At 43.4% G+C, this 22,071-nt stretch overlaps 1 protein-coding gene and 1 long non-coding RNA gene across 3 annotated transcripts in view; both read right to left on the bottom strand.

The window, feature by feature from the left end:
- Window positions 1–310: 310 nt before the first annotated feature.
- Window positions 311–5,165, bottom strand: LOC119133580. Its single transcript, XR_005100163.1, has 4 exons — window positions 5,077–5,165; window positions 4,887–4,982; window positions 1,281–1,403; window positions 311–903 (listed from the first exon to the last, which is right to left on the bottom strand). It is a non-coding gene; the product is annotated as an uncharacterized LOC119133580 (long non-coding RNA).
- Window positions 5,166–6,337: 1,172 nt separating this feature from the next.
- The window catches only part of zzef1 (zinc finger, ZZ-type with EF hand domain 1), an 18,967-nt gene continuing 3,233 nt past the window's right edge, over window positions 6,338–22,071 (bottom strand). For both annotated transcript variants that reach the window (XM_037269116.1, XM_037269117.1), the window contains 47 exons: window positions 21,584–21,762; window positions 21,418–21,516; window positions 21,244–21,335; window positions 21,018–21,163; window positions 20,665–20,770; window positions 20,324–20,545; window positions 20,080–20,153; window positions 19,825–19,994; window positions 19,610–19,743; window positions 19,468–19,538; window positions 19,285–19,399; window positions 19,030–19,198; window positions 18,798–18,919; window positions 18,593–18,715; window positions 18,274–18,443; window positions 18,109–18,190; window positions 17,835–18,036; window positions 17,579–17,706; window positions 17,266–17,506; window positions 16,803–16,882; window positions 16,641–16,731; window positions 16,108–16,573; window positions 15,870–16,034; window positions 15,611–15,730; window positions 15,356–15,517; window positions 15,130–15,262; window positions 14,920–15,058; window positions 14,674–14,839; window positions 14,318–14,580; window positions 14,043–14,215; window positions 13,769–13,961; window positions 13,545–13,705; window positions 13,190–13,470; window positions 12,915–13,089; window positions 12,705–12,837; window positions 12,399–12,622; window positions 12,027–12,335; window positions 11,842–11,942; window positions 11,645–11,780; window positions 11,200–11,559; window positions 10,992–11,135; window positions 10,729–10,897; window positions 10,550–10,648; window positions 10,303–10,468; window positions 9,577–9,727; window positions 8,685–8,756; window positions 6,338–8,171 (listed from right to left, as the gene is read on the bottom strand). In XM_037269116.1, coding sequence (XP_037125011.1) covers window positions 8,091–8,171; window positions 8,685–8,756; window positions 9,577–9,727; window positions 10,303–10,468; window positions 10,550–10,648; window positions 10,729–10,897; window positions 10,992–11,135; window positions 11,200–11,559; window positions 11,645–11,780; window positions 11,842–11,942; window positions 12,027–12,335; window positions 12,399–12,622; window positions 12,705–12,837; window positions 12,915–13,089; window positions 13,190–13,470; window positions 13,545–13,705; window positions 13,769–13,961; window positions 14,043–14,215; window positions 14,318–14,580; window positions 14,674–14,839; window positions 14,920–15,058; window positions 15,130–15,262; window positions 15,356–15,517; window positions 15,611–15,730; window positions 15,870–16,034; window positions 16,108–16,573; window positions 16,641–16,731; window positions 16,803–16,882; window positions 17,266–17,506; window positions 17,579–17,706; window positions 17,835–18,036; window positions 18,109–18,190; window positions 18,274–18,443; window positions 18,593–18,715; window positions 18,798–18,919; window positions 19,030–19,198; window positions 19,285–19,399; window positions 19,468–19,538; window positions 19,610–19,743; window positions 19,825–19,994; window positions 20,080–20,153; window positions 20,324–20,545; window positions 20,665–20,770; window positions 21,018–21,163; window positions 21,244–21,335; window positions 21,418–21,516; window positions 21,584–21,762 — 7,558 coding nt within the window. In that variant the 3' untranslated portion in view covers window positions 6,338–8,090. The remainder of the gene's footprint in view (window positions 8,172–8,684; window positions 8,757–9,576; window positions 9,728–10,302; window positions 10,469–10,549; window positions 10,649–10,728; window positions 10,898–10,991; window positions 11,136–11,199; window positions 11,560–11,644; window positions 11,781–11,841; window positions 11,943–12,026; window positions 12,336–12,398; window positions 12,623–12,704; window positions 12,838–12,914; window positions 13,090–13,189; window positions 13,471–13,544; window positions 13,706–13,768; window positions 13,962–14,042; window positions 14,216–14,317; window positions 14,581–14,673; window positions 14,840–14,919; window positions 15,059–15,129; window positions 15,263–15,355; window positions 15,518–15,610; window positions 15,731–15,869; window positions 16,035–16,107; window positions 16,574–16,640; window positions 16,732–16,802; window positions 16,883–17,265; window positions 17,507–17,578; window positions 17,707–17,834; window positions 18,037–18,108; window positions 18,191–18,273; window positions 18,444–18,592; window positions 18,716–18,797; window positions 18,920–19,029; window positions 19,199–19,284; window positions 19,400–19,467; window positions 19,539–19,609; window positions 19,744–19,824; window positions 19,995–20,079; window positions 20,154–20,323; window positions 20,546–20,664; window positions 20,771–21,017; window positions 21,164–21,243; window positions 21,336–21,417; window positions 21,517–21,583; window positions 21,763–22,071) is intronic.

Raw genomic sequence — 22,071 nt, 5'->3', positions numbered from 1 at the left:
CATGAGCAAAACAAGGTCGTGCATGTTTTGATCACGTCATATGCAGTGATGGGAAAATGCCCCAAATACATGCAAAAGATTCTGCATGACGCCTTAGTTGTCATAAGAAATGAACATCTGATTCTTCATTTTCCAAAATCTCAAAACGAAAATTTACAGAAGTATATAACAAATATGGAGACGCAAAGATGTCAGTCTGCAGTTTTGATACGAAATAGAATTGCAGCCAGTGGCATCCGTTGCACATAGTAACCTCAGTGCAGACCACAACCTTCATTTACTATCTGAGTGAGTTTACTTCCTGGAAAATGTCCCCAATGGTGTCACAATGCTTTATTGAGTTTTCAGTATTATTTTCAAACTGAGGAAAATTTACTTTAGGTGAAATAAATTTGCATCACCCTCACATTGACATATATTCTGAAAGAAGACACTGGAATGGAAAAGGAAAGGAAATCCCCATCCAAACACAGCCCCTCACCCACATTTCGGGGACTCTCAAGTCTGCATCATTTCCACTTTGCGCACAGCTCCCAACAGAATTTGCGTAACCCTTTTATGCAGAATTCATTTGCATAAAGGAAATGAGCCATAGCTGCCAAAGGGTCAAGGGGGGCACATCATGTTTTCTCGCACATGGCGGTGCATCCCAAACACAGAAGCGAGCTGTGCATTTGGACTCTTAATCACCATCATAGAAAGCATCAGCAAACAGCAAAATAACAGCACACAACAGTGTTCCTTTGTCCTTTTTGTTGATCATATAATCAAGAAAAACAGCCTTTCGAAACAGGTTTGTAAGTCTGCACTTCCCTATCGCTGCATCCAAGCAAACTCCTTGCAGCTCCATCATTTTCGGCCAAGATGAGTCATCCCGATAATAGAATCGCACTGTCCGTCTCTCTGTAATGGAATCAAAATGACCATTTAGCAAAGGTAGGCCTGGCCAGGGCTATCCAATGCACACCACGGAAATCTCATTTGGGGAAAGGAATCTAACCCCAGCCGACATTATTGTCCGAGTTAAAGAAATGCAAGGATGCAGAAGGACAATACTGTAAAAATAAAATAGCTGTGTTCATCCACCCTAAAATAAAATAAATTGTTCCCTGTTTTCATCCACCCAGAGGATGGATGTCGGATTCTTTTGCAACTTGTCACTTGGTCTGTCTCAACTTAGGCTATTAATAGCAGTTGTCAACCTCCAGGCAGTCCTCCTTCCTCCCCTTCAAGCCCTTCTATCTTAGTCAGACACGGCTCATTTGATGCATCTTCCTCACCAATTAACTCCTGCAGAAAGAGCTGTCAACACATGTCTCAGAACTTTGGCCTTTGAAGCCACCGTACAGCTGCCGGAGTCAACTTCCAGATGGAGCAGTGATGACGCGCGTTAGTGGGTGACCCTGGGGGGGCAGATGTAAAAATATTTTTTAAAAATGTCCTTTCATTTAAATCAACACATGGAGAAGAAAGAAAAAATCATTTAAAAGCAATTATTTGCTATTCTCTTTTATTTGGCCACAAGTGCCTTAATTATTTGTTGGACCACATTAAACACAATTGAACCTTTTTTATCTTAGTACAAAGTGTTTTTCTTCCGTTCTAGCCTTCATCTGACTGAGAAAAGCTATTATTAAAAACCAGAATACAAAATTTGAGCCTGCAGCAGCATAGTCCATGCTCACTCATCAAAAGTCACTTGTGATCATTTTCACCAGCTTGATAATCACCTCCAAGGACAGCCTGGCTCATTTAAATGGGCTTTTATGTAAATGAGCAACGTGCACATTTGTCCCCATCACAGGAGACGGAGCGCAACAAAGGTAGCGGCCACGTTTGGTCAGACACTTCCAATTACTAATCAGTGACCTGGGAAATAGACTCACTGGCGGCGGCTGATGGCTGCAATCCGAGAGAGCAGGTGGTGTGCAAAACTAGGGTGTCGTTGAGCTGCAAAAAAACATACTTTGAAGGGCCATGAATGTTGGTTGCTTGAAAAATGTCACTGCTTGACACCACAAGAAATCAAGTAAAATGTTTTTGCGCAAAACTTTGCAATTTATATATGATATAAATCCTGACCAAACGTTCCTCGGCCTTAATGAATACAGATAAAGTCGAAGTAAGCTTCCCTCATGAATCCCAAATGCAAATCAAACAGGCGGCGGCAAGGCCAGCCGAGCCAGCGAGCGAGCGAGCGCATAAACATAAAACAAGTTAGATGCGTGCGCTCGCTCTTTGACCCAACATTTGTAACTGCACTAAACCCAATTTAGGTGTCGGCAGTAAATAGTTCTTATTATATTTATATATCCATACATAGTGGATTTTAAATGAACCAATGATTTCAGAGAGCCTAAATGTTTATCTGCCGATAATATGTATAACAAATTGTCTCTGTGACAATGTATTGCATCATTTCTATTGACCTATTTGTGCTTGCAAAAGATGCTGTAGCATCAGACTTAGCTAATTGGTCTCGTTTAATATTGACGAAGAAATTAATTCCTTTTTTAAGTCGATTCTGAGATGGATGTGATGCCATATAGGACAAACTCGAAAAATGAAAATACAAATTTGAAGAGACTATGCATGGTTTCCATTTTTAGAGTAGACCTCACGGATATGAAGGATGGTTGTGAATTGTGCCACAACAATTGGGATTAGCGAGCGCATGTAAAATGAGATCCTCGTCAAATGAGTATTAATCTCACTGGCGCATAAATGACAAACTTGTTATGTTTCCGCAGGCATGTTAAGCAACACATGGCCGCTGTGCAAATGACACACGCCCGCCCACATATTTACAGTGCTGATGAAATACACACATTTATATTTTTCAACTGGAGGCTATTGTTGAGGGAATTGAGCATAGGTGTTAACAGTTGGACTTTTGGTGCTCTGCTCACGTCCGCGAGGGCTGTGCTGTGCAGTGATGCATCGAAGCCCTGGAGAAAAGCCGCTGCCCACGTTTCAGACTTGAAATAAAACTCTGGCCTGATTATTCAGCTCTCTTCTCAGCAAAGGCTTGCTTGACATTGGCACACATGGATGGATGCGTGCATGGCCTTGATGTAAAGCCCAACCTAGTCCAGTACAACCAAAATGGAATTCAACATATACCGTATTTTCCGCACTATAAGGCGCACCTAAAAACCTCAGATTTTCTCAAAAGCCGACAGTGCGCCTTATAATCCGGTGCGCCTTATATATGGACCAATATGGATTCGTGGATGAGGACTAATTTATTAAAGTAAGCTATTTCGTGTGTTGTGTGATATTAACGTTTGAGCAACGTTGAGTTATTGATATATTGTTATTGTTTTCACTATTTCGAGTGTTACTATTTTGTGATTGCATTAACGTTTGAGCAACGTTGAGTTATTTATTCGATGCGCCTTATAATCCAGTGCGCTTTATATATGGACACAGTTTTAAAATGGGCCATTCATTGAAGGTGCGCCTTATAATCCGGTGCGCCTTATAGTGCGGAAAATACGGTACTCAATGACTCAAAAAAGAACATTAAATACCTCACTTATCGTAATGTTCCTCAGCCAGGCTTGAATTTGAAAATTTAATCAATATTAAAAAAGTTATTTTGAGGCCGTCTATTGCTACTTGAAACCGTCCCGTAATTTGCATGCTTTCAAACCTAGGGGCGACTTTTGAATTAGCTTTATTAAAAACTTTAATGAACTGCTCGGGAATATCGGGTCCGCCTGACTTATTTGCAGTATTTGACTAACAAATGACAGAAAGCAGGGATGGAATCAAGGTCAAGATAGCACAGAGTGGCTATGTGCTATGGTGGTTAGACTGAGAAAAAAAAATAGTGGGGGTTAAGGAAGTGATTTTGAATACCCAAACTAGTCGACGCCTGAATTATGAAGGCAGTGTTGTAATTAGTCCAAACTGTGTCACATGGCATGTGGTCACTTTTTATGTTTACCTTCAAGAAAAAGCATGGAGACGAAAAAATAAAAATGAAACAAACTGCGTGAAGTTGTTAAATGATAATGGCTGCATTAACATGCTCTTAGATTTCCTTTGTGGATGTGTCATGGAACATTTGAGGGGCGCCCTCAACCTCTCTGTCACACAGGTGGCGGAGACACTGGATGACATAGCAGCTGTCTTTGACAGGAAGCCACAAAGTGACTGTTTGGGGAAAAAGGAAGCCCCAAATAAACGCTGGCTAGAATTCCTTATTTATATTTTTAATGACTTTCCAGTGTGGTCCTTGCTGACTCAGGTTTACTTTAACTTTCCATCTATTAGAATCATTTCAAAACTCCACGACCGGTGTTGTTTTGGTTCGAAGCAATAATGGAGGTGGTCATTAACTATTAATCAGCATGTATTCATTTGGGCTGAAGGCTCTTTGTCACTAACTGAGAGGGATACCAAGCATGCATGGTCCTGTCCAAATGAGGGAATTAAAATATCCTCTTTCACTGACAGCACTGACACTGCATTGTGTGGCAGGGTTACAAGTTCATGATACAAGTAGGACGGCCCAGAGTTGTGCATTGGTGTGTGTCCTGATTCTAAAGGCAATGGAATAAATAACTCAAGCTTGAGTTTTTGCAAAAGAGATATTGAATATTGCGATTCAGTTTACATGCTCATGCACAAGTGTCATCTTCAAATTCATGTAAAATAAGGATATTAGGCCATTAAGAAGAGGGCAACCCTGTTTCGTATATGTGAGCCGGCCAGCCGGCTCCCCCACCCTGCTGGTCCAATGGCAAGTCCAGATTTTATTACTATGACAACTTGCATTTGGAGATCAGGTTCTAAAGAAGTGGCTGCAAACTGCCAAGCACATCTGAGCCCCCTGGAAGAGAGCATTCATTCTATTTTCCCTTATGGAGACAGCTTACCTTTTGGCTTTGGAGTAAAGGTGTTTCAAACAGAGTATTCCTGCAGCCTGATTCCAGCTGTCACCTCAAGTGGCTTCAGACCTTCAGCCAACTGAGCTGCAATGTCATAAAAAGGATCACCGTAAGAGTAGGGAAGAACATTTTCATTGACATAAGATTCACTTGGTGTTTCCTTTTTTTAATTTCTTACCGTCAGGGTTGAGGATCTTTGTGGTGATTTTCAGGTGGAAGGCCCAAATGTAGGGAAGGTCAGGGAGAAGGAGTAGTTTCGAAGAAAAAAAAAATATATATATAATATATAATATCAATTAATATAATATAATATAATAAATATAATATAATATAAAGATAAAAAAATATTTATTTTCAAAAGAAGAAAAGAGCAAACAAGATACTGGGGTGACCCAAAATATGAAATGACCAAAGCCCCAAAACAAGGTTAAAAAAAATCGAGGAATGAAAAAGAACAGGATTACCCACATGACCCAGAGTGTATTTTTCCATTTGATCAATTTATTTCTAGCTAAATTGACCATTGCATTTGGGGGTCAGACTAAATCATGTGAGCATCCATTAGACACGACTTTGTGTCAAGAGTGGCGCGTCTTCTTTCACCTCCATCCCATTAGAGTAGCTCGCATTTTTTATTCAACCTCAGCCCTTTTCCTAATCTTGCAAATGTGTTAACGGGCTAAGCCTCCACGTTTCCCCAGCTCCTCCATTATATCAGGGCCACAGGTGGTCCTTCCAACTCCTAACCCAGATAGATCTGTCTCCAAATGAGATCAACAGCAGCCAGCTCGGTTCTTCAGGTGCAGTGACACCATCATCCCCAAAGCTGCTAAATATGAGCATAGGTCTTCAGTGTCTTTTACTCTCAGCGGATTATTTAAACGACCCAATTATCCCTGAGCGCTATGAGAGCTGACCCACACAGGCCTTGGGTCCCAGGTGGGTGAGAAGAAGTGGGTCTCATTACGACAAGCTGACAATGTGCTAGTCTAAGAATAAAAGAATAGATGGGAAAAGGTTGAAAAGAAATGTGGAATAAAATCCAATTGCTACAGCTAAATGGAGTCATTTGAGCCCATCGTTCTTCAAAACGATAACACGAGGGCAATGAGTAGCAAGAGGAGGAGGGAGAACTGACTCATCATGCCAGTGGGGGAGCATAGAGAGAAGAACCAAATCATCTGGAGCCTTATTGAGTATTTCCTCCATTTGATGTCATTATCGCCTCAGCGATCGTCATTACGGTATTTTCCGAGGCTACGGATGAAGCTCGGTGGATGAGAGGTCACACCAGGTTGTGTACAAAAACAAGCATGTCTTTTTTTTTTTTTAGTTTGCACCAAGGAAAAAGCTGCTGTCGTCCAAGCGATGCCATCTTAGTCATCGATACATGTTTTTCTCCAAAGAAATAATAAAAAAAAAAAGAAGACAGCATGTTGTATGGGTTGCATTGATGTCATTCCTATGCTTTTATTTTTTTCATTATTATTATTATTAGAAACGACTCAACCCTAGTAGTACTGTTTTTGCCTTGAATGTGGCATGCATACAAAATCCGAGTCAAAGTGTCCATCTGTTAGTGCCCGATAGTGATGATATTTAGAAGGAATTGCTATTTAATATTCACAAGATACAGTACGTACATTCAAATGAGTAGAATCCAGCATCCTCAAGGAAAACAATGCGACATTAAAAGTAGAACAACTTCAAACGAAACCATTGTAATCAAATGAATACGCCCCACTTGTTAAATTATGATTGCTTGATTGTTAATCTTAGGCACGTTGTAGATTGGTGAGGCTTTCCTACTCACTCTGTCATCCAAAAGGTAAAAAAAAAAAAAAGTTAAAAAAAGAAAAATTAAGAAACTTTTCTACAAAGGTTACTTCGTCTCGTTTTGAAGTGATATGTAATAAACTGAAGGGAACTCAGCTAGGAGCCCATTTGGAGATTCTCGCGGCTGTGGATTTCTTTGGCATAAACAAACGTGTTTTCCTACAACTGAAGATTATTATTTTTTTTAATCTGAAATGAAAAACAACCACCCCAAAATCTGCCCTGTTGAGAACTAGAAAAAAAAGTGCATGATACTGTCTGCATTTGGCTAACAAACTCCTCTCACTCCAGTCACGTGATTGAACCTCCTCTCCTGCAAATATCTTCATAAAAGGAGCTATCCCATCATCCAATTTGTTCTGCTGTTTCTGAGGACTGTCCTTTCTTTTTTAATTCCAAGAGTGTTTACTCTGCTATACACAACGTCTTGTGTACGGTTAATCGTGGCCCCGCTTGGTCTGACATCAGGACTATCAAACTTTCAGGTACACGTCGTAAAACGACAATAAATTAAAGTCTGTGGATAAAACTAAAGACCTTTAAGAGATTCAAGTCTTTTTTTTCATTCCCATGATACGACATTACAGTTGCTTTGTCTTAATTGACTGAGAAGTCCCTTGAGGATACTGCACTTGAATAAAGTTAAGAGAGAAACACACTAACAGAAGTTTTCCCTCATCTGTAATCCTAATCCCCGTTCTATGCCACGACAAGGCATCATGTTTATCTGGCACGAGACACTGATTAAACCTTGGAACAAAACCCCCCTCCCCCCAAAAAAATAGATATATTATGGTAGTTCCTGTGTCAGTTATCTGGAAAGGAAAGAAAATAGTGACACAGCCCCCCCCAACCCCTTTCCTGCTTCACTGTCCTGGCCAGTATTTTTAGGATGCTCTGCATGTCTGCTGAGACAACCAAGGCGTCAGTGTGACCCGTTTCTAGGTTGTGTTAGTTGCGCTTCAACTACTTGTTGAAAAAAAACAAAAACGTTTTTCTTAAAGGCAAGAGGAGCATGTTTTCGTGACAGTTGGGATTTTGTCAAGTCCTTCAGCGTGACATGATCCAGTAAAAAATATGTGATTTAAAAAAATAATAATAACCCAAAAAAAAAAAAGATCCCACAGTATTTCCATGTGATGTGCACATGTGGACTTGCGGGCTTCATCTAAGGCAAAGGGGGTTGTGAGTAAGTGTAAAAAGTGCTTGTTGAGTCTGCCTCACGCAGCTCCATTCCAGATTACTGCAAAAAGTCACCGGTGCGTTTCCTGTCAGAGGAAAAAAAGAGCACTGGCTGCTTAGGGAGCCTTTACTCCCTCAGGCTGCTTCCCTCATATGTCTCCGGCAGGATCTCTCTCACTGGGACACGTTCAGCAGCTTGGTCGATTTATTAGGGTAATTGATAGCCAGGCTGATGGCGGCGATGTTCTTCAGAGCCTACAGGACAAAACGAATCGCAATCAGTGTGCCGATCAAATACACGGGGAGAATATTACCGCAAGATTTTGCTAGTTTTTTGTTATTTGAAATGAATCTGATTTTTTTTTTTCTTAATTCAGGTATTAGGTAATCATACAAACAGAACCACCTACATTGTTTTGTTCAACATTACCTCTGCACCTTTGGTCCACCCTTAGGTTGTATTTAAGGTTAAGTATAGAGAAGGCAGAGGCGTGCTCTGACACAAATGATAATGGACTGGAATTAGTTACCAAATACATTAGTCCTCTGAGTGCTGCCCACACACTCAAAACAAGAGGGAGGGAGGGAGGGAGGGGGAGGAGCGCAAGAGCTCTGCTGGACATCACCAGCTTGATGAGTCACTCCATAAAGACACCTCGGCCTTGACTGAGCAGTTGTTTATGAAATTGAGCGTACAATGTGACAACAACCGGTGGCCAATTGGAATTTGAATGGATGACTATGGGTAGATAAAATCTCATAGCTTACCAGTGCTGTATGATTTAAGAGGTGTTCATCGGTGGTCATCGCTAACAAGTACTCCTGGAGGATGCCCTGTGCCTGCAAAAGACGAAGATGCAACAAGGTCAAATAGATGCATAGTTGGTTGGACACTTTATGCAAACCTTAAACAAACTGAAGTGTGACGACGGAAGAGACGCAAGTAGGAGGGCTTGAGCAACACGGATAAGAGTACATCAGGGCTAAATGGAGCATATGATGCCCTTTCGACACAGTCCAGACAGAGGCCTCGGTCCCCCATCGGTCTCGCAGCCTCCCAAAATGTTTATGCTGGGAAACATCCGAGCACAATTTGTACACTCGGTAGTGCGTGACATACTATTTGAAACCCTAAATATAACTCACACTTCCTGGGGTTGAAGGTTCATATATTCTCAAAGGGGTTGTTGCATGTGTGCATGTTTTCCTGACTGACGCTTTCATCCGCACAACATGAAGTTAAACAAGAAATTTAGAAAGATCCTACAAATAATTTTCTTCTTAAATACATCAACAATAGAAAAATAACCAGAAAAAAAACGAGTTGTGCTACTGCCCTCTGGTGGGTATTCGCAAGTACTTCACCAATTTTCAATTCTAAATTCTCAGAGGCTGTAAATACGAGATGGAATTCAATACGAACAAATAAGACAGCTGTTATCCGTGAAGTTAAAATTCCTTTGTAATGTCAGATCAGAAACCCCAAACCTCGTAAGCTAGCCTGAAAGAAAAGGAAACTCCCGGCTCATTGCACGTTCATAATCCATGAGACTACTATTATGAATAATTCAGCGCAAGAAGATGGATGACAGTGAGCAGGGAGCCAGTGCAGCACTGTGCTCTTTGCCAGATGGCAGGGGAGGGCTTATAGTTTACTCACGATAGCGCGGGCCTCTGCAATGAAGAAGAGCTCGGTGAGAGCTCTGTGAAGAGGTAGCAGCACAGTAATACTGGTTGGATCCAGGCTCAAATTGTTTTCCATGGACGTAAAGAGCTGCCATAGAGGTCGAAGTAGAGTCAGCTCATAAACTCTGCGGTGAAATAAATAAAATCCACATTTAGGAAGAGGCAAAAAAAAAAACAAGTTGTGGTTTAATCAAACACAATAGTTCACGCAAGTAATTAGCACACAGTCGAGACTCATAAAGGCAACAATGAGTATTTTCCTTATTTGTCCTATAAGAAACAAAAATATGTTGCCAATCAGACCAAGCAATGCCGTGTCTCGCAAAAAAAACCAAAAACCAGACAGCTGCTCCGTTTGGTTGAAGGACATCTGCCCTAACCTTGAGAACACATCACGAGTGTATGCCGTTGGACTTTTTGACCAGATGGAACCAGTCAGTCTGCACACAGGCAAATTCCTACACGCAATCTTAACCACGGACAACACGAGGCATTTATGAAGGCTTTTATGCAAAGTCTGCTCAAACAAATGCAAACGATTCTTGATATAATATCCGCGTGAAGGAGACATGACAGTCTCATGATGTTGTATACTGACAACAATTTGAAATCATTGGCTATGACCACATATCAGAAAATGTAAGTTACTAATATTGCATTGATTTTTAAATGTGATCACCCCCCACCCCCCTTCACTCACGTCTGGGATTGACACTGCAAGAGGCGGAGCAACAGGTGAATGGCTTTCAGTCTCTGGTTCCCGGTCTGACGACAGGCCACGCCTACTTGCCACTCCCATATGTCAGTCAGTGGAAGTTGAGTGAGGACCTGCTCATCAGCCAACATTTGCTTCAGGATCTCAAAACCTGACGCAAAAGCACACAGAAGGTGAGAAAAAGAGCTAACAAGATGACCCATCATGAGAAGAGCGGTATGTTTATCTGTACCTGTCTGGAAACGACCCCTGTGACCTCCTGTAATTGTAAACTTGTAGCCCCACTCCGTGTTGCTCATGTCCGACATAAACTTGTAGTACAAAGTATCGCCTGAGAAAGTGACGTACGCACAAGTAAGCAAGAGCTTGACAAAGCTGTTCAATTTCATCAAGGAGGAAGAGGAACCTCACCTGGAATTTCAAAATCAGACCATTTCTGTGGAGAACCACTGAAGATGTGGACGTCCTGAAGGAAATCGCTGCTGCTGGACATAATGAATTCATCACAACCTTCTTCTGTGTGGCAGCGGGAGTCAAATTTGATGGACAAGTAAATGGCCCCTGGGATGTGCACCTTGTCCTGAGCAAAACAAAGATGCAAAATTCAATTTTAAAGTATTTAACAATGTTGCCGATGGTGTAAAGAAAAAAGTCAACTAGCCAAATCCACGTACCTCAAAGTTGGTGTTGTTGTCGTACGGGTGCTTGGATTCTCTCACTTGCACCGCCATACCCGGTTCTTCCATAAACTGACAAGCCGTGAGGGAAAGACTGGACAGCATACTCTGGCTGCAGCCTTTCAATACTCTTTGGAGAATCTGAACAACAAAAGCATATTTTAGACTCAGCGGAATCCAATTGCCAGTAACTGCTGAGGCTCACCTTCTCCCACAGTAGCCGCTCCTCCAGCTGCATTAACATGTCCAGGATGTAGGCCATGTGAGAAGCGCCGTTCAATTCCAGGGCCTCCTCGCTCAGCGGCGCTTCGGCCGGCCAGTCGGCCAGAAGGGCGGCGAGCACGTGGCGAGCGTACAGCGTGGAGATGGCGTGGTTGACCTTCACCAGGTACTGACGAACTGCTTTATTGCTGCGAACGTCCAGTTCTTTGTGCAACAGCGCCGAGCTTTTTGTGCGCCGCTGTTTGGCGTAACTGATCTGCAAGTCGCTCTCCGAGTTGGTGATGAGCCTCTGCGTCACCGCGTTCACCTCGTCCGTGGCTTTTTCACATTGACTGGGCTTCGACTGCAAAATGATAAGATTCAGAGCGATGACGCTTATTTTCGGTTGAAATTTCAATTTCAAAATGATCTCTTGGCTAATGACTCACAACGCAAGATGCCACAATCATATCCGTGTCGACGGCCTTGGTGTTCCGATCCTCCGAGTGAGGCCGTCTGGGAGGTTGCCATTTCTGAGCTAAAGTGCGGATGGTATCGTCGGTTTTTATTTCCTCTCCATCAAATCTGGAAAGGAACGAGAATGTCATATAATCGGGTGGGGAATCGAAAATGTCTTTAGACTGACCTCTTGTGCACCTCCAGAAGGAAGGAGTCGGTTTTTTTCATCTGTAACTCGTACATGGCTCGTAGAATGGGCAGAGGGGTGTTCAAGGCATTGTTGGTGATCTACACATGAATAAAAAAAATATGTATTCATATGGAACTATTTTTTTCCTCCATTTCTTTTTCTGACGGAGTTTCCCTCATCACCTGGAAGCAAGTTTTAGTTTCCTCATCTAAACCTTCGAGCGGATCGAGCCTATTGACATCGCCGTCATCGGCTATGCTGCTGGAGTGATCCGAGTCGTGCTCCTTGTCTTGCTCTCCTTGATCCCGCTCGGGGTCCTGAGTCATGGAATGGATTTCCCGCTTGGAAGAGTAGAGCATGATGGAAAGAATTTCTAGATCTCGTAAGAGCCACAGCTTGCTGAAACCTGTTCCCTTGCTGCACTTGCTCACAAGCAGCTGGGTTAATCCCGACTGCCGAATGGCTTCCTGAGCTTCCGTCACGCCGTTCTTCTACACAAAAGAAGAAGGCAAGATGAAACTTTTAAGCGTGCACATTCTTTTTGCTTTTGGTACCTTCAGTGTGTTGTAGAGTCCTTTAAGGGCCAAAGAGAGGACCCAAGAAGCCTCCACAGCATCAAGAGAGCCATTTTCCTGACTGCTCTGTAGCAGGTGGCAGATGATGGAGATGAAGTTGTTCAGATAGCGGCTGACGAGTGTTTTGGGCAAACACTGGCCCTCATTTTGTCCTGCGAGGCATGCTGTAGAATCCTGAGACTGGATGAGTTGGTAGTCTTTGACTAGAAAAGAAAAGTTAAAACCCACAATTAGCAATGTTAGACTTTTTTTTTTTTCTCAGAATGAGTGTGTTCCTACACTGACCTGTTTTTCTCTTGCGAGTTTTCACATCCACCACTGCTGCCTGGTTTGTTTCTGTGAAGTGCTTGAGTAAGATCATGGTGTGGTGTTCGTTGGCGTTGTCAATAAACACCGTCTGCGTGCCAACGCACAAAACCTGAGAGGCGCAAGAGTAGCTTGACATTTATGCAAGGCAATCAAATCAAACGTGTGGTGCAGTTTGCATTTCTTTACCTCGGGGAAGCCTACCAACACCAGTAGGGTGAAGAGGTTGGTGCGTTTCAGAGTTTGCGGCAGCTGCTGAATACAATGATCGGTGAAGGCGGCGATGACTGTTCTCCAACCGGGACACGTGTTCAGATCGTGTAAAATATCCGCGACGGTGCACGCCCAATCCAAACCAATACGACTAGGAAAAAAAAAAAGAAAAAGGGAGGCTTCATCCTGGCAATCATTGCAAAAAATCCTCAGGATGAGAAGAGTAGTCTGTGGAGTCAAGAGTACAATACCTGTCCAAACAGACAGCTCCCAAGCTGAAGAGCAACTGGGTGGTCTTCCATCCATGAGTGTCACCAATTGGCGCCTCGCCATGCGTCAGCAACTCATACTTGTCTGTGAGGGCTTCGGTGACAGCGCCGTCGGCCTCCGCTGGAGGGATTCGCATGAGGAGCTGTCCCAGAAGCCCCAGGGTAAGATGGTAGGTCTCGTTAAGAGAGCCGGCATTGGAAATGACTGCCCTGAAAAGTTGGTGCAGGATGGAGCTGACACTGGGTAGACTAAAAGTCTTCTCCTAAAAGTAAGGAAAACAGAAAGAAGAAACTATTCATAAGAAAAATCCAAATCTCCCAGGAATTCCCGACTTACTTGTTTGACGGACGGTAGCATGGCTGCTAGAAGTCCCAGGATCCTCTCTCTGGAGCATTCTGCAAAGACATGCTCCTGGAGCGGGACCTTAGGAAGCCGATCACCCGTCTCCTTGACCGTATCTGATGGCGGAGAGTTGACCGCCAGACTCGACTCGGAAGCTATTCAAAATATCAAAATCTGTCTTCATCTATAGCGATATCAGCGAGTGTATTAAAACTTACGTCGGATGACGGGAGAGAGGGGGTCCTCGCTAGACATGGAGGGTGTCTTGCTGAGGCTGATTGACTCCAAAGTGTCTTGGCTGACAAGTTTTTTTTTCTCCGTCTCTGTCGCGCTCGCTGGTAAGAACATTTCGGCGGGAGCGGAGGGAAGAGAGCTCGCTTCCTTTGACTTTTGCTCTACTGATGATTTCATCTATCGGTGTGATGACAACAAGTGTTAAACGCTGAACCGAAAAAAATACACACATCAGTTGTGCTATGAATATCTGTGTACCTTGTCTTTGGGTGATGAAGGGGAGCAGATTGCCGCAGTACTTCCAGGGAGAGATGAGGTGTCTGTGGCGGTACTGACCTCCTGAGAGAACTCTGGAGAGACTGGACACAGCTCGCTGTCGGAGGCGGAGTCATTGGAGAACAGCAGATTGAGCAAAGCTGAACAACGAAGACCTAAAGGAATTCAGGCACAGTTTAAGAAACAGTAGACGATTTATTAAAAAAAGGATATAACCATTCTAGTTTTTTTATTTGATTTAAATATGGGTTTGATACCTTTGCTGGTTTGCCCCTTGAGCAAGCAGTCAGTGATGAGCTTTGAGCACCACGTCTGTAGGGTCGCTGCTTGGCTCAAGGTGGCGCTATCCAAAAATTGGCCGTCTATCTGCTTCTCACTAATCACTTCTGAAGTGTAGAGGGCCAAAGCAGCAAACAGAAGCCAGGAGTAGTTGTGGACGTAGGGTTGAATCAAACGATGGCGGTCGCTTATTCGGATGGTCACCATCGGGTAAACTGTGATCCGATGCGTGGGCAGGTGGCTAAAGGTTGAATGAAGGATGAATAATTTTTTTTTTTAAAAAGGTGGGGGTTAGGAGCATAGTAGAAGAATGACGTGAAGTTGAATGCGTCACCTGTCGGGATATTTCTTTGCATTGTAACATCCAAAGCACAAGTCAAAGTCTTCACACACGTTGCAGTTGATCCTGCTGCCGACAATGAGGCCCTGGCAATGGTCGCAGGCGTACTCCATGTTTACCATCTCGTGGTCGTCCTCGTGGCCTTCGGGCTTGGCACCGCCTAGTTAACACGTGCACGTTCGGCTTTCATCAAATCGTTTTTATCCTACGCGATGCCGATGGCTCCGTCGAGCGGCTTACTGAGGAAGCACGTTTTGCAGAGGTCCATATCCATGCACTGCAGACATCGGTAGCGGTGCCAAGGTGCCATCCTCTCACAGCCGTCGCAGGAAATCACAACGTTGAGGAGGTCACAATAGCGTGCGATGAACATGTGCATCTGGGGATGGGACAGGAATTTTTTTTTTCTCCAAATTTCAAAATTGTTCAATCGCTCTCTTATGGACTTACCTTTCGTCTGTCCTCCGTCGAGTCCTCTTCGTCAATTTTGTCATACCACTTCTCAAACATGCCATCCATGCACTCGTCCATCCACTCTTGGTTCTTCTTGTAGTCTGCAATTTCATCCTCCTCTGTCCATTGGCTAAAAATGTACAAAGACGACATTTACGTGGTTCACATTTCAAGATTGGTAATGACAGAAATGAAGAAAAATGGTTCTACTTGTACTTTTTACCTGATAGCAATGTCATGCACACTAATGTTCTCCTGGGACATGCTGAGTAAGAGTTCCGGAAGCTTGATGTTCAGGAAGAGGGGAATGTCGTGCACATCCCAATTCAAGTCCAGAAGGTGCAACAAGCAGGTTTGCACACAAGACAAGGCTGGTAGAAGAGCTCTGGCGAGGAAGGATAAGGTTAACGTTCGACTGCTCATAACACAAACTTGTGTGCTTTCTAACATAAAATAAAATAAAATAAAATATGCTTACTTGTCATTGAGACTGCTGAATCCTTGCACTGCTTGAACCAGAATGAGCACCAACTGATGGTAGGACCGTCGCACTTGTTCCCCAAGCTCTCTCCCGCTGTCTGACAACTGAGAGAAATAACTAAAACAAAAAACAAGAACAAATTAAATGCTACTTTGTAACTGTTAAAGAAATATTTAAAAAAATATGCAACTTCAAGCAGTCAACAATGGAGAGGATTACATTTTCATTCCCTTTTATAGAAATACAAATGTTGTACCTGGTGAAGTCTTTCTGACATGTCAACAGCTCTTGAAGAAACAGGATGCAAGGAGCTTGAAAGAGGTGCGGCTTTCCCAGGGAATGCAAACACTCTTGAACCAGCTCCAGGACTTTGCAAACACTAACAGCCTGAGCCTTGTTCAGTGACAATGTTTGCAGGATACTACAGAAAAAAAAAAAACAGTAGGCATCATTCATCAAAACTCTTTCCAATAAGAGACGGGGGACGGACTGACTTTGCTGTTGTGAGGGCGTTGTCCTTTATGAAGTTGAGTATGTGCTTGAGAAGCGGGTAGCGCTCTTTGATCGAGGGGCACGTGCGGGGTTCTTCCACGGAGCGGCATGACAGGAGGCGGAGCCGTGCCCGACTGAATGGGGCTTTATGGGTTAAGGCGGAAGGGGACGCTGGACAGCCGGCTCCCCAGGAAGAGAGACTTTCCGTGGAGCCTTTATGGTCTGACTTGCAGTGTGTACACGAGGGGTTGAGGACATTGGAGGATTGGCTCTCAACCGCTTTGGATTCAATCGTAGGTGCCGTGCTCGGATGTTCGAGTGAGGAGCTCGCTTGGAAATCGTCTTCTGAGACTGCTGAACTCGGAGCAATGCTGCCCTCTGCAGCTTTGGAGGAATCGCCGTCGGGGCATGACGTACCGCAAGGGGAAAATCGGAAGAGCAGGAGGCACTTCTCGATGCACATCCCGGCTACCGAGAAAGAAACGTTAGATAAACGATCCGGTGAGAAAAGACGAGAAGAAGCGGGGATCCTCACCTAAACTCTCGATTGTAACCTCATCGGTGCCTCCTTCTTTTTCATCTGGAATATTCATTTTGCCGACAATATATCGCTGCTTCATCTCCAACTAACAGAAGACACGGATCACAATTTAAGCTCTTAGATATTGTAAATTCCACAACATTGGCAGATACTTACCATCCAAGTTCTGATGCTATCTGCCATTGAATACGCCTGCACAAATTCCTCATTTAGAGACGACTTGCATTCCTGATTGACTTTTCATAAAATGGGAAAAAGAATATTGAAAGTAAGACAGATACTCTATTGAAGTACCGTATTTTCCGCACTGTAAGGCGCACCGGATTATAAGGCGCATCTTCAATGATTGGCCCATTTTAAAACTTTGTCCATATATAAGGCGCACCTTCAATGAATGGCCCATTTTAAAACTTTGTCCATATATAAGATGTATACATTTGGCCCGCGGGCCGGACTTTGGACACGCCTGCTGTAGTGGCTCAATATTGGTCCATATATAAGGCGCACCTGATTATAAGGCGCACTTTTAAGAAAATTGGAGGTTTTTAGGTGCGCCTTATAGTGCGGAAAATACGGTAGTAGTTAAAAACAAGAAGGGAACAAGAAGATTATGCATTACTGTATGTCTTGAGGGCATGGATGAGGATGGGTGTGTGGTACACCATGGCGGCCCAAATGGCATTCACAGCATGATCTGCCATTGAGCCGGTGGCTAGTTCATTCCTCATTGTCTGTTTTTTACAGGACTGCACAAGGTTTTGCATCAGCTCGATTCCGCTGTCAGTGGATTCCTGGCTCGGGTTCCATCTGGCAAAGTCCTCCAGGAGCCTTGTTACATCATTATGATTATACTTGCTCATCTACCATACAAAAACACAGTGTGAGACCATCACGACGTTGTAGGTGAGGTCAGAATCGTTTATTTAGCATACCTGAATTGTCTTTGCTTGATCCGTGTCCCTTGACTCCTGTAAGCCATGTCGGAGAATGGGTTTCCACAGAGGTGAAGATTGAACGTGGGACACCTTCCAGGATGGAAGCTCTTTCACAGAGCGTATCTCTGAATATAAAAATAATATACATGCTGTATTATTTCTGTTGTCATTGAAAATGTAGAAACAAGAAAAATGATTTGCTGCAAAAGACAAGACAGTTGTTTGAGACAACAGTTATGAGCAGGCGTCTCACCATGAGGTGATTTGAGTGCCAGCGTTCTGAAGGCGAGGCGCCCCATGAGTCGCGCCACAAGCAGCTGGAGGTCAGACATCCATGAAATGGTGATGTCTGGCAGACCCATGGCCGTTACGGTGAATTTGTAACCCCACTCGTTATTGCTGCTATCAGAATGGAAGAGGAACTGAAGCTGAGGGCCTGTGTCAAATGTTACCTTCTAGAAAGACAAAGAAGATCCGCATGTCAATCGTCGAACCTGTAAAAAGTGGTGAAATGACTGAGTTCCTACCTTGGGCCACTTTTCGCTTCCAACCTTCATGTCATAGCGAAATTTCCCACCTCTGGAGTCAGTGAATTCCAGATAGTCATACCTGCGGAAATCAAAAGAATTTACGGTTTTAATAAATATGGAATGGGTAGATGAAAAAGCAGGAAAGAAAATTGCTTTCGTAACCTCTTTTCTGTCTCACAGCGTTCGTCAAACTCTACTTCAAATGACGTAGCACCAGGGAAGGTGAAGATGTTGGTCTCGTGACGGCTATCTTCATAGTTATGAGAGGACTCCATGGTCCAGGTCCTCAGCACGACTGGCTGTTGGGGTTGGTGCCAGCTCTCTTGGTCCACCTAACAATGATATATATTTTGAAATGCTTTCTTGGGGAAATCTTTTATACAGGCATTGAAAATGATGTGGTTCAAAATAAAATGTATTCAGAGCACATATTTTGATTGAAGTCGTGTGTATGGAAAAGTAAGACACTGATGACACTCACCTTGGAAAAAATGTCTCCTGTGCCACTGGACAGATTTTTGAGGAGCTCAATCAGAGAGGAGAAACTTTTAAGCAGTAGACAGTGAGGAATGTCCAAAGAGCAAAGTTCCAGGAGGAAAATAAGCTGACAAAGAGAAAATGTTACATTCAATTCAGCTATGTCAAGTCAAAGAAAACAGTCTGATTCCAAATCATGACCTAATTACCAGTTGTCTGAAGACTGTGGCAATGATGGATTTGCCTAATTTGTTCGTAATCTCAGTGCCAGTGTATTTTTCGAGTAGGGAACCGAGTACACTTTTGATGCTTGCCAAGAACTGATCCACATCTGTTGAGCGAGCAGAAATCAACATTTAATTCATTCGACAGCAAAACTTCAGATAAAGCCGCAGAATTCGAATATTTATCATTCATTTGCATTGGAACTTGAGGTCTTACATTTTAATAGGATGACTCTGGCCAATTCCATGCTAACGGCAGTGGAGGTGCCTCCTTTGAGTTGGAGGTAGCACCAAGAGAGGAGGCTTCCTTGAAGAGCCCAGAACAAGGACCGCAACACTGTCTGCTGACTGGGCCCATCACTGCCCTCTGACATCATCACTTCACACTTGAAATCAAAAAGAAAGATTGGACTCCAAAAGACAAACGTTGCTAATTGCTGGATTGTCTTTTAATCGCCAAAATTTGTCTCACCTCTTGTGTTGCCACTAGCAGAAGCGTCTCCATCACCGCTAGAATCGGGCTGATGTCAAAGTCAGCGGGAGCTCCTTTGGGCGGGAGCAGGAGAAGGCCACTCGGATCCAGATCACTGCATGGAGCACGTAGATGAACGTTCATCCTGTACCTGATGTGCTCACATATTTATGGTCTACCTACCTGAAGTAATTACACAGCGACTCAAATGTAACTTTAACGGATAGCAGCTGATACTCTTCTGTGATATTCTTCTGCAAAAAACAAACAAACATCAAAAATAAATAAAAAAGATACATTTGAATGAATGAATATGTAAACACACCATCATGTGGAACAGCTTGTCCCGCCGGATGAGTTTATCAGGGAAGAAAACAGCTGCTCCGTTTAGAATGGCTTTCACGGCCTCCTTGTGCAAAGCTTTTTCCATAAATGTTGTTCCCTCAGGCTCATTGACAACTAAAAAAAAAAAACGGGGTGACGATAGTATCAGGGATCTCAAATATTGATGTTGATGAATTATGGGTACGTGATTCATACTGTGGCAGAGGTGAGAGTAAAGCTGGTGGACGGCACTGACGCAAGCAGGCTCTGCGCTACTGGATGGCCCATCTTTTGTTGTGCTGCTCAGCGGGTTGGGCAGCATGGAGAAACAGTTCTGGAGCAACTGCAGGAGATGAATTCTGCTTTTCAACGCTTCTTCTCCCTCACTGAGACAAAGCCACAAGTGAGATTGAGCCAGAAAGAATTTAGGGGGAAAAAAAAAGAAAAAAAAAAGAGGCTGCTTCTACTTACATAACCATCAGCTTAGTGTAGAAACTCCAGAAGAGGTCCACGGTAAGTCCAGTGAAGTCCAGAAGACACTTAAGCTTTAGGAGAAACCAGTCACATTGTGTGTCGAAAATGTATGGATATTTTTGGATTATAAAAAAAAAAATACTACACCAACTTTAATCAGTCAAAACAAAAAAATCAGTTTTATGGTGACTCAATCACGTTTTTTTTTTAAGACTAATTACGCGTAAAATTTTCTACTTACCATATTTTGTGTGAGCTGTTGAATGAAGAACAAAGTCTTATTGAGAAGACAAAGGCCGGTGACGGTATGATTTTTGCACTGCTCAGTGCTGGTAGAGCTGAGCTCGTCGAGATCTTCAAGCTTTTGTCTTCCGCTACACGAGTAGCCGTTGAAGCTGAGGGACTGAACTCCAAGGCGCTCAGCTGTGTCCTGCCTTGTGCACAGGAACTTTACCATCACAAACTAAGACGACAGAAACAAAAGTGAAACATTGGTGAAAGCAATTTGACTAAAAATCTTAATTTTTAAATACGTTTGAAGTGAAACATTATTTATGGATCCGACATGTGGAGAAAATTTACCTTTGCAACACGACACTGCTGCAGCTTGATCTCCACGTCGTTCCAGTCCTCTTCCACCTCAAAGCAGCCGATGGGCTCATCCTCGGACAGCGGTGGGATCCTCACACTGCAGGTCAAGTGACAACATGATGTGTCAGCGTTTAAGTGTAAGCGCACTCAGCCGGCCAGAGCCCCAAGCTGCTGTGGGGTATCTATAGCACACACAACAAACACCCACTTGTTTTGCATTACTGACTGAACGCCACATTCATCCAAGTGTGTTTTGTTACATCGTGACTTTTTCGGCAAGCTCCGAAGGCAAGATTTTAGACAGCTCGGGATACATCGAATCATTTTCGATGCGCGCTTCTTACTTGTCTTGTACAAACTTCTTGTAGTCTTTGTAGTCCCACGTGTCGTACTTTTTGAACCTCTTGAAATGTTTGGCGGCATCAAACGGTTCGTCATCTTTGTAGGCAAACACCAAGCCGCATTTTGCCCCGATGGCCCCTTTTCGCACCTTGTGGCGTAAATCCAGAAGGAGGTGCTTGGTTATGCATTCATTTGCCCAAAATGGAGAAAACACTGAAGGAAACTCACGTTGATTTTCATCTGAGTGACTTGAAAGTTGCTCTGGTCCTCGGTTGACAGGATGACACTGGCTTTCTTCTTGCCACTTTCGGTGAGAAAACCTTGAGGGCATCGATTGTGTTTTATCGTGGCGGTCATACCAACATTAGAGAATATGTTCTTATTTTCTCATTAAATAATTACCATCGCCAGTAGAGGATTCTGAAAGCATATTCTCTGGTCCTGATTTCTCCTCTTTACTCTTTGCATCACATGCTTGTAAGTGGAGCTGCAGGGGCTTCCCTGTGAATTGAAAAAAATATATATGGATGGATATATATTTTTTTGACATCCACTGAATTCACATTACCATTTCGATAAAGGAGTTGCAGACGAACGGTGGCCATTGACGCGATGAGGGAGGAGGCCTTGTATTCTGTCTCCAAGTGGTCACTGATGCAGGAAAGAGCTTGGAGGACTTTGGCCACGCTGCCTCTGGCCAGAGCGAAGGCGAGGAGGGTCTGCTCTGCGTCAGGACTCACACAGCAACTATCCAGGTTCAAAATGACAAATATGGGCATTTAATTAGGGGAAAAAAAAAGTTAGTTATATCCTGATGTGGTTTGTAAAAGCTCAGAGGTTTAAAGTATAGCAGAAATAATTATTCCAGCACATCAAAATTGAAGACATTACAGAAACAGCGTATACTGGAATATATTACGTGTATAACATAAGTCGAAAAATCCATGAGGCCTTTTGGGTGATGCAACAATACTGTATGTGCAATTGATGGAGTGGCTCATCAGCCCACTAAGGCACAGTATTGATTTTTAGCCTGTCTCTCTCTCGTGCGACGCC

The sequence above is a fragment of the Syngnathus acus genome, chromosome 14 (genome assembly GCF_901709675.1).
Source record: "Syngnathus acus chromosome 14, fSynAcu1.2, whole genome shotgun sequence".
In the NCBI taxonomy this organism is placed as follows: Eukaryota; Metazoa; Chordata; class Actinopteri; order Syngnathiformes; family Syngnathidae; genus Syngnathus; species Syngnathus acus.
This window is presented reverse-complemented; position numbering and strand designations above follow the sequence as displayed.